At 58.9% G+C, this 10,696-nt stretch overlaps 1 protein-coding gene across 8 annotated transcripts in view; it reads left to right on the top strand.

Annotated features, from left to right (window-relative positions):
• The first annotated feature begins 396 nt into the window (after positions 1-396).
• NTNG2 (netrin G2) overlaps positions 397-10,696 on the top strand; it is a 74,948-nt gene continuing 64,648 nt past the window's right edge. For 5 of the 8 annotated variants that reach the window (XM_067040482.1, XM_067040481.1, XM_067040480.1 and 2 more), the window contains exons 1-2: positions 397-590; positions 4,216-5,278. In XM_067040482.1, coding sequence (XP_066896583.1) covers positions 5,066-5,278 — 213 coding nt within the window. In that variant the 5' untranslated portion in view covers positions 397-590; positions 4,216-5,065. Of the gene's footprint in view, positions 591-2,742; positions 2,883-4,215; positions 5,279-10,696 lie in introns of those variants that run through there. The other 3 variants (XM_067040479.1, XM_067040477.1, XM_067040478.1) reach the window with 3 other exon arrangements.

The raw sequence follows: 10,696 nt of genomic DNA, 5'->3' as shown, positions 1-10,696 counted from the left end.
GGGATGGTGTGTGCAAAGCCACACAGAGGAAGTTACGCAGCCCGGATCAGACCGAGAGATAAAAGCCCCGATGGTGATCGTGAGTGACGGCAAGAGGATTTAGCCTCGGCCTTAACTTGGAGCGGAGTGCAGGGGGGCAGTGAGACGCCCCGCCATCTGGCCCGCGCCGCGCCGGGGGGATATGCCCCGGCGCCCCGACGAGCAGCCGCGAAGCCCACCCGGGCCGGGGGCTGCCCGGCGCCCGAGCGCGGGTCCCCTCCGAGCCGCCCAGGGGGCCCCAAAAGTTTGCACTTGTTAGCGGCGACCTCCCGCTCGGCCGGGGCGGGCGATGCGGGCGGCTGGGGCGGGCCCCTCCCCCGGCCCGCGTCTCCGGGACGGCTGCGGGCGGCCCCCCCGGCGGCCCGAGGGCTCCCCAGCCCCGGTCTGACGGCCGCGGCGGCCGCGGGAGCAGCGCGGGGAAGGAGCACCGGCTCGCGGCCCTCGGCCCTCGCCCCACCCAGCGCCAGCCAGACGGGGGAGGCGGCGCGCGCCGGAGGGCGGCGGTCCTCGGCCTCCCGGGTCTGCGCTCCGGGAAGCTGCTCCGAGCCGGGGTAAGGCTGCAGGGGGGGAGCCCGGGAGGCGAGCGGGGCGGCGGGGGGGGGGGGCGGGCGGGGAGATGCTGCGGCTTCGCCAGGCTGGTTTCATTTTGAAAGGGCTTCGGTGGCCGTGCAGGCTTTCCCGCGGCCCAGGAGCCGCTCCAAGCAGCCCAGCCGAGGCTCGGCTGCAAAAGTTATTCGGTGGCGGCCGTTACTAGCGGGGGACCGGAGTCGCTTGGAGAGGGGTGTGTGAGTGCTCGTTTGTGGCAGCGTCTTAAAGGAGTAGCTCGTCTTCCTGGCCGGCTTTTTCCCACCAGGGTCTTTCCCCGTCGCTCGCGGGAGTGAGCGCTGGGGGTGGTGTTGCCAGAATACGCCCGGCTGTGTTTGCGGGAGGGCCGTTAACCCTTCTCGCGCGCCGTTCCCCTTCCCCAATTGAATCGCCACCCCCAAATCCCTCCCGTCCCCTGCCCCTCTCCGAAAACTGGGCGTGTGTGAGTTGCACCGAGAGAAACTCTGCGTTCCAGCGGCGGCGAGAAACTTCCTTCCGTGCCCTGGAGGGGGGGGGGCAACGGGGAGGGGATGTGCCCGGGCCGCCTTGGGCACAGCGTGGAGTCGAACCTCCAGCCGGGAAGGCGGGAAGAGGACCGGGGGCTCGCGGGGCAGTTGTCCGCCTGGGCTGGGGGCGGCAGCGCCGGGCCAGAGGATGCAACGGATTCCCCGGCGCTTTGCTGGGCGTCTTCTAAGTAAGGGAGGCGGCGCCAGGTGTGGGGGCCCCCTCGGTGCCCGCCGGGCCTTTTGTAAAGGCGTGGTTATTCATTGCTCCGGTGGCTTTGCCTTCAACTTCGGGAAGACAGAAAAAGCAACTGCGGGCTTGCCGGGCACGTCCCCGCGCGACGCCCGCCGTTCGCAGCCCACCCGAAGCACGGACTCCGAACCCTTGGCGTCCAAGGCTGGGAGCTGACCCCCATCTCCACACACACACACCCCCCACCCTCTCCCCCGGCCCCAGCCGCCCAGCCGAGGCCTCCTGCTCGCGCCCCACCCCCGGCGCTCAACTCTTCGGGGCCGTCTGGGCGCTGAGAGGACCCCCATTCCGGGGCTGGGGGCACCGGGGGCCGTCAGAAGTGGGACGCTCACTCGGGCGGCGGCATTGAGCGGGGCACCTACTGGACCGGCGCGGGGTGAGGGGGGGTTAGGGTTGGGAGGATGCGGGGGGGTGGGGACCGGAAGGTGATCTCGCGACTGGGAGCGGGGAGCCCCCCTTGCCTTCCTGGCTCCCAGCACCCGCCCCTGAAGGCAGATATCACCCCCCCCCTCGGCTGTCCCCGCTGGGAAAGGAGAAGAAACTTGGGGGTGGGCTGGGTCCTGGGAGAAGCCCCCAGCTCCCCCTCTCCAGGGACCCCCGCCCCGAGGGGCTCCGCGTCCTCCGAGGCAAGTTTCCCACGAGGCGAGGGCGCAGCCGGCAACTCCGGGAGGAGCCTGCTTCCAGCCCAGCCAGCTCGAGAGGCGCTAATTCAATAAGACAGAGAAATCTGAGTTCAGAAATCCTGGTAAAATCTAATTTTCGCGTTTTAATAACCTGGCTTTCAGCCCCCCTCGGTTCCTGAGGACTCTTAAAAGAAAATAAAGCGCATTGATTCTATTTGTTTCTGGGAGCTGCAGTTTCTTAATAATATCAGGTGAAGATTTATTTTCCAAGGAGAAAACTATCCACCGGGATACAACCTCTTACTCTGAAATTTCCCACACTGGCTTCTCACTCCGTGCTTTCCTCCTCGCTGTTCCGAAGACGCTTGCATCTCTCCCCCTCCCTTTTTTTCTGTTTGGCAAAAACTGACTGTAACGTTCTCATGCTGAGCTCACAATTCCCTTAAGATGCCAGCAACGCCCAATTGATTGACTAGTTGTAAACACATTTATTACCCACTCCCCCCCGCAGATTTTGATGTTCTTGGCTCCCCCCCACCCCATTTTTCCAGGGAATGCGTGGCATTTAAGCCTGCAGAGCTGCAAAGCAATTAATAGGTTTGCGAGGCGCGCCGCCTCTTCGATCTCGCGGGCCTCCTGGCCTCCGGGCCTCACTGCCTCCCCACGCCCGCCTGCGTCCAGTGCGGTCCAGGCCGGGAGCAGCACTGGTCCTGCAGGCGAAGGAAGCCCGCGTCCGGGCCCACCCTGCGAGCCTCAGCCCGGCGCCCTGGTGTCCCGCATCAGGGGCGCCCTACCTGGGAGTGAACAGTTAGGAGCCCGCGGCTGGAAGAATGAGTTAGGACCGTGCTGTTTTCTGGGCAGCTCGAAGCTCAGAGAGAGGTATCCAAACCTTTGCCGGCCGCGCTATCTTATTTTTACTACATTTTCTCAGGTTGTAAAAATAGTCTCCAGGCGGGTTCTTTCTGAGAGTTTTCTAGCGAGGAGCACATTTAAGACTGGACAGGCTCTGTAACACTGTTTCTCTTTACACAGCCAGAGGTGAGATGTGAAAATGTGTCCCCCTCGGCTCGTTCGTCTGCATCAAGAGCCCTTCAGCCAGAGAGAGGGGCTGGGCGCTGCCTTAATGCAGATTTATGTTGTCCCCAGCCTGGAGCTTTGGGGCAGAGGCTGGGAGCTTCTCCTGGGGGGGGGGTGCGGAGCGGCCATCCCCCATTTGGACAATGCCCCCCCACTCTGGTTTGTCATTTTGGGCAGGAGTGCGTTTGTGTCTGGGTGGAGAATGGAGGTTCATGGAAATGTAGTTAACTCTTCAGGACCTTCTAGGTACAATGGCTGAAGAGTCAGCAGTTTGGGAATTTAGATGCAATAATCATAGACATGATAACCAGAATTAATAACGCACGCGCTTCTGCTGTGACTCGTTGCAGCAACCTTTGCCCTATTGGCTAGTAGTTTTGGCCGGATCCCACACTGAGGACCAAATTCTCCTGGTGATATATCGAGTGTCCTGGAGCACCCGTGTTTTTCGCAATGTGACATTCATCTTAGTTATGTCTATTTAGGGCTTTTAAATAATTACCGGTCGCTTGAAATAGTAAAGCAATAATCATAATGGTGACCTGTTTATAAACATACCCTCTAAGGGATGATTGTGAAATTTTGGCCTTGATCGGAAAAAGCTAATATGACAGATCATTGTCACCTCCGTCAAAGTGTCCCACATCCCTGGTTTCTTACAGTTAAGAATTAAATTCACCATTTCAGAATTTTGGAGATCTATTTACTGGCACCCAGTTCGTAATTGCTGGCCGGCGGGCTGACCGTCCTTAATCTGAACCCGTCCACACAGCCACATCGGCACCTGTAATTACGGCCCCGTCTCTGCCTTCAACGGTTTTGATGTTTTGACTTGTCAGCCATGACAAAGCCACCATTCAGTCTCGGCTCCCGGGGCTGTTTTAGAGAGTCACTGACCCCAAACAGGGGCCCTTCTGCTGACCCCAGCACCCCCATAAATAAGGAGAAAGCGCATCACCTTTTTAATAATGTGCCCCATCTCCAAATGTGCATCTCCTATATTAATAAAAATAACCCAGTTTCCTGGGGACATCTTGCTAATGCAGCCTCATTTTTTTGCACATTTTGCCCGAGAGCTTTTGTTCTTATACATCTTTACCTCCCCCCCGCCCTTTCTCTATTTAATTTGTTGCAGGTATTGTTGCTAACGAGCTCTCTCTCCTCCCTTCTTACAATGAAAGACAAGCCAGACCCCGGGTACCTGGATGGATTGGGAGCTGAAGTCTCAGAAACTTCCTAATAAGTTGCCGCTGGCTACCAGCCAAGGTCAGCTGGTTCCCGTCAGCGCCTGTCCCCACCAAAGCCGAGCCAGACAAGCTGCTCCCCCAGTTAACACCTCAGTCGCTTTGTTTATGCTCCAGTCCAGCTGCACAATTGTTGTCACTTTAAGCCCATACGAAAAGAAATCTCTTTTATTGGTCCAAAATGCCAAGTCCAGTCCCATAGAGGGACCGTGTTTGCAGCTAACAGGTACACCTCCTGATTTTATTTTATCTTTACAACGCAGGCCGGAGGGCTGTTCTGCAGCTGTGTTGGGCACAGCACACATTAAGGGCCCTTTAAAGACCTGGGTTGATTGGAAGGACAAAAATTAAAAGCAGCCTGATCCGGCCTCATGCCAGATCCCTGCGGATTTTCTCCCTATTCCATTTCCATCCACCGTCACAATTGGAGAGTCTGCCTGGTTTGATCAGATTCACCTCTGGGAGAAGTGTGATGCCAAGGTTAGGAGGACGCCAAGTGGCGGGCAACTTGTCGATCTGCCCGACAGCAGAGTCTGAGAAACGCTGGCTCTGAGTTTTCCACGTCGGCCTCTCGGACAAAACAAGTTCCTCGCGGTTTGCAACCTGGCAGAGTCCCTGGGACCTCTGGCCTCCGTCGCCTGGTAGATGTGGCCTGTCCATGCTGAGGTTGCGAGCCCCTCGTGACCCAGTCGCCACCTCTCCCGTCCCTCTCTGGGCCTCGCCCCTGGGGACTGCGCCGCCATGCTGCACCTGCTGGCTCTTTTCCTGCACTGCCTCCCTCTGGCCTCTGGGGACTACGACATCTGCAAATCCTGGGTGACCACGGATGAAGGCCCCACCTGGGAGTTCTATGCCTGCCAGCCCAAGGTGATGCGTCTGAAGGACTACGTCAAGGTGAAGGTGGAGCCCTCCGGCATCACGTGCGGAGACCCCCCTGAGAGGTTCTGCTCTCACGTAAGTCAGCCCCAGCCCGCTGTTCTGTCTGCTCAGGCCAAGTGGGCGGGGGTCTGGGCCGGAGCCTTGGGGTGGGTGAGCAGAGCGGGAGGGCCAAGATGCGAGGTTGACCCCCCTGCGTGTAGGTTTGGGATCAGAGGTCTCTGTCCCACCTTGGGAACGTGCCAAAGCAAAGGCGGCCCTGAGGACGCTGGGGTCACGTGACATCGTTCTTTGGGGTGGGGACGTTCTTGGCCAGGTGATCGCTAGGTCCTCTCCTCTTGGCAAAACCACAGTACTAGTCACAGCTCCCCAGCCTTGCGGATAAGCCCCGCCTCTCTCGTAGGAAGTCAGCGTCTGGGCGAGCGAGCAAAGTGCTATTTGCAACGTGGCACTCTGACACCCCTCTGTTCGTCCCTTTGTGGTGCCACCTCCTATTCCACCCAACCCAATCCAGCAAACAGATTTGCCAAGCGAGGGAATGCCAAGCACCGAGCTGGCACTTTGCAAGGGGGGAGGTTGATGGCGGTGCAGAGGGGATTCGTAAGGGAGGACGGAGGCGGCCAGAGCAGGGCGGGCCGTGCGGCTGGTGCCATTTCCGATTCCACCCCCGTGTGCAGTGACCACAGTCGCTGGTTAAGTCGGGGGGAAGGCAGACTTTCAGGTGTTGTCACTCGAGTGCCTAGTTAGAGAAAGACGGAGTCCTAGAGCCACGGAGTACATCAGTACTCAAGTAACGTTAACAAACAACAACAACAAAAATGAGAACAGCGGGGATCATTTACGCAAAAGCCCCTGAGTGTGGAGGCTGCGAGCTCAACACGAGTCATCCCACGGAGTCCTCCACTCGGCTGAGCTGGGTTAATTCTGTGTTGTACGAAGTAGGAGTTTCAGGGGCTGAGCGCTGGGCCACCGGCATCTCTGGGCCACTACTCCATCATCTGTAAAGTGTGGGCACTCATAGCACACACTCAAGTCGCTGTAAGGAGGAAGTGAGCTAATGCACCCTAAAATGCTCAGACTAGGCTCTGGCACAGAGCAAGTGCCCCTAGGTGTTAGCTACTGTCATTCCCATTGTACAGATGGAGAAACTGAGGTCCAAAGTCACAGCCCAGGAAGAGATGAAGCTATGATTGGAGTGTCTGGCTCCAGAGTCACTGAGCTAATCTGCCTCCCTAGAGACGCCTTCCCACTGGGCAGAGCCCCGGGTCGGGCAGGAGGCTGGACAGGGCAGCCAGGCTGCAGGAGCCACAGGAAGGCCTCAGTGCCATCCTCGGCTGGCTGCTGCCTTCGTGTGTCCCGAGGGGAGCCTCCAGGTCTCCGGGTTTATGGCTGGACTGAGCCGGTGTCCCCGCTGGGCTCCTGGGGATATGCCTCAGTCCCGTGGGGGCGCTTGGGTCCTTATCCTGGAGCAGTCAACCTGGGAAGGTAGGTTCCCACTTGGATGGTCAGCAGTCGGGAGGCTGTCACTGTGGGTGGTGGCTGCGCCGGGGGCAGCTAGCTGGGGAGAGAGAGAGGGAGGGAGGAGAAAGCAGCACAGGGCCAGGAGCCAAGGACCGGAGAGTCCCACTGCACGGAGGGCCCCAGGGCTTTGCTGGCTCAGGGACAGGCAAGGGGGCTGGGCCCTGAAGGTCAGGGCCAAGGCCAGCACCGGGGGCGCCCAGCTCTGGGTCCACATCTGAAGCTGGCTGCCCACCCCAGCTCATGTAAAGACTTCTTCACACACTCCCTGAGCAGAGTCAACCGCTGCCTCTCGTATTAGAATCTTGACTGTATTTCTTCTTTTGAATATTAATCGTCTTCATGTGCTGGGGGCGGGGCCGTGGGGCGGGGTGCCTAAATCGTACATCACTGGACCAGCTTCTGGTCAAGGCTTGAGGGGTAGAGATGACCATCAAATGCAAGTCTGAGGCCCTCTCCTGGCCAAAGCTGTCTCAGGATGCCCTGGGCCCTGGGCCTCCGCCCTGCCCCCGCTCTCACACACAGGGAACCCAGTGCAGCTGCTGGGGTGGAGTGGTCACCCCGCCACAGTCCTGATGCCCCACAGCGTGGGTCCTTGAGCTGCGCAAGGAGCCTTCGGGCCCTTCCTGTCCTCTCCTGGGAAGACCGGTGAGGAGGGCAGGGGAGGAAGAAGAGCATCTCCCTCAGTGTCCTGACACCTGTCTGATGGACTTAAATATTTCATGATGGGCTGCCATCCGGCTCTGCCCTTGATGACAGATGTGCAGCCAACGAGGAGGGGGACGCTGCCTGGGCTGTGGCCTCTGCAGGGAGGAGGGGGCCACGTCCAGAGGGATTCAGCCCCCCAGCCCCACCCCACTGTTTATTGCAGCTTCCCTAAGCAGGGTTTGTGCATGTCTCATTAAATCACCTCTAGGCTGCTCTGAGGTGGGGGACTCTTCTAATCACATTGTAGGGATTAGAAAGCGTTGGCTAAGTCCCGCCAAGGTCACTGGGTCTAGAGGGCAGGCTGGGAACTTGTACGTGGCCAGGACCCATGCTTATGCACCCGACGGCCCAGCCTTCCCTCTCGGAGCTTCAGTGAAGCAGAGACGATGGTGTAGGCAAGTCACAGTGCCAGTGGAAAGATGCAGCCCCGCCATGGGTGTCCTGGCACGTAGTAGGTACTCAATGTGCGGTAGCTGTTGTTTGCTTATTAGTGTGGCTATTGTGTCCTTCGTGGCGTCCGGGCCTTTGTCTCTTTGCCTCTCTCCAGCCTGGGGGACACCACGCCCTGTATTCCTGGTCTCAGGGCAGCAGGTGGTGGATGTGTGCTCAGGAAGCTTTCACTCCTCTAGCCATGGCCGGTGGCGCCACCAGGGGGCACCCTAGTGGTACCCAGGTGGCCCTCTGCCCCCTTAGCCTTACAATAGCCCAGTGGGTCCCTGCTTCCTGGCACCCCTCCTGCGGCGAGTGCCGGGCCTGTCCTAACATCCATGCAAACAGAGCATGAGCCCTGGGGCACTCTGAGGATGCAAGAGGGGCCACGGAACGACTGCCCCTTTCAGACTTCGGTGTGCAGACCCTCTCTCCCCCCCTGGGCTTGTGTGCTTCCGCAAGGCCACCTGAGAATTGTAAATTCCAGCCTGCTGAGGAAGGGGAGTGGGGAGGAAGACCAAGATAAATGAACAAAAAACCTATTGGCTCTAAATGCACAATGAGAATTAATAGGGCTGAGCTCTCAGCCAAGGATTCTTGGGCAAGGGCAAAATTTCAACGAGGGCTGCGGGAGAAGGCGGGTGGCCTCCCAGCCCTGACTCCCAGGGCCTGGCTGGAGAGGGCCAGCCTTCTGAGGCTGCAGGGCCAGGGAGAAGGAGGGAAAGGCGGCGCCCGCAAAGGCTTCTCAGCCCCTAGCAGGACCCCTTTGGGAAGGGGAGGGCACTGTTGGGCGCGGGGAGCAGCCCCCCAGAGCTTCGAAAGAGAGGTTGCCGGCCAGCGCCTGCGCTGCCGTGAAAGGAAGGGGAAACCCTGTGCTCGTGCCTTGAGGCTCAGGAGAGAGAGATGGTGAGAAAAGAGGGTGGGGGGCGTAGACCAGGCAGGTGGGGTCTAAAATGATCCTACAGCTAGCTACACAGTGCCGCCCAAAGTGTAGTCCCCGGACTCACATTGTTAGAAATGCAGACCCCCGGGCCCCGCCCCAGACCCGCCGAGCCAGAAGCTGCATTTTAACGAGAAGTCCAGGTAATTCGGATGCCCGCGGGGTATGCTCTGAGGAACGCCGCTCTACGTGATCCGTCGGTGATGGGTGATACTTACTATTGATGATGGACACACAGGAGGCCTGTGGTTCCCACGGGACCTTTGCGGGGTAAGGAGGTGTCGCCACTGCTGAAGGAGAAAGGCAGAGAGCAGGAGGAGTGGAGGTCCCATGGGTGAGGGGTGAAGCTGGGAGCTCAGATTCCTGAATGTTGGAGACCTGGCGGAAGGTTCCAGAAAGGTGGTGTGCTCTCCCTACAAGAGCCACACGCCTGGAATCTGAAGACCTGAGCTTGCATCCCAGCTTTGCTGCTTGTGGGCTGGGTGATCTGGGGCAAGTCTTGCAATTTTCTGAGCCTCAGTTTCCCCACGTAATGAGACATGGCTGCCTCACCCACCTCTCCAACTTCCTGGGAGAAGGAGGTGCCTCTCAGAATATCTGAAAGTGCTTAAAGAGTGCAAGTTCTCTTCTAGGGTGAGGCTTTGATAGTGCCGTTGATCCAGTCTTGAGCATCTTGGTTTTTCCACGGTGAAATAGCTGAACATTAAATGTTTCATCCAAGGAGACTCGAGCACACAGAGGTGCCTGGGTCTTGGCGCACAGGAAAACCCAGGGATGGTCGTGAAGGCGCATCTTAGAGCGCACGTCTTCCTCAGAACCTGCTTTGCCTTCTCTGTGCCTCCGTATACCCAGACGCAGAGCAAATGGCCCCATCCCTACCCCATGGGGTCTGCTGGGCTGATGACTGCAGAAGGCAGGTGGGCCCCGGGGGCCTCAAGCCCCTCCCCACCACGACACTGAACACCACGTGCAGAATCAAGGTCACAGATGCCGCGCCTCCTGCCAGACCTTGATGTTCATGAAATGTTTCCATCCAGCAGCACTGAGCTCAGCAGCCGCCCACTGGCTCAGGTCTCCTTTCCCCTCTGCGTTCTGTCCCCAGACCCACAGAGGACAGCCTGGGGAACACCCTTCCCCGCCCCTCCCTCCTCTCCCCGTCACAGCCCTCGGGTCCCGTTTCCGGGGCTGACCTCACGCCAGGTACAGCTGTGATGGGACAGTGCAATAACTCTTGCAAATCCAAATCAACGACAAGAGAAACACAGCAGGCGTTAAGGGGGGGGGGGTGTGCACAGCTAACTAGGAGCAGGTGAGACTGAGACCTAATGTGAAGGGGCTTGAGAAGGATGAGGGCGCATCGAGCTCCACCCCACCCCCATGCTCTAGCTCACCACAGAGTTTCCTGCCTCCTTGCCTTGGCCCGGGCTGCCTCCCTCCTCCGCCTTCTTCGCTCCCTTCATTTCCGAGGCTTTCGCGTTCACCTAGATTACCTCATTTTTCGAGGTTCAGGTTGGACCCACCTCCCCCAGGAGGCCTTCCTTGACTCCCTAGCCCAGGTGGATTAGAAGGCCCCATCTGGTCACATCTGCGTCATTAGGCTTACAGACGTGGCCTGCTGGTTAAGAGTTCAGGCTCTCGAGGCAGAGAGGTAGCGGTTGGAATCCCCTGCTGTGTGACCTTTGGCGTGAAGCTCTCTGAGTCCCATTCCCTTAAATGGGACTGTTGACAGACTATGCATTTGGAACTGTGATGAGCACAGTGTCTGGAGTCAGTGGGTCAGTCCATGCTCGTAATTCTACTCCTGATGTTTGCCTCCCCCTTGGGCTGTGAGCTCCCCAGAGGCAGGGCTGCCCTGTTCATCTTTGCATCCCTCCCTCTTGGCTCCGTTAATGCTCAGAAGG

This window comes from Kogia breviceps, chromosome 8 (assembly GCF_026419965.1).
Source record: "Kogia breviceps isolate mKogBre1 chromosome 8, mKogBre1 haplotype 1, whole genome shotgun sequence".
Lineage (NCBI taxonomy): Eukaryota > Metazoa > Chordata > Mammalia > Artiodactyla > Physeteridae > Kogia > Kogia breviceps.
This window is presented reverse-complemented; position numbering and strand designations above follow the sequence as displayed.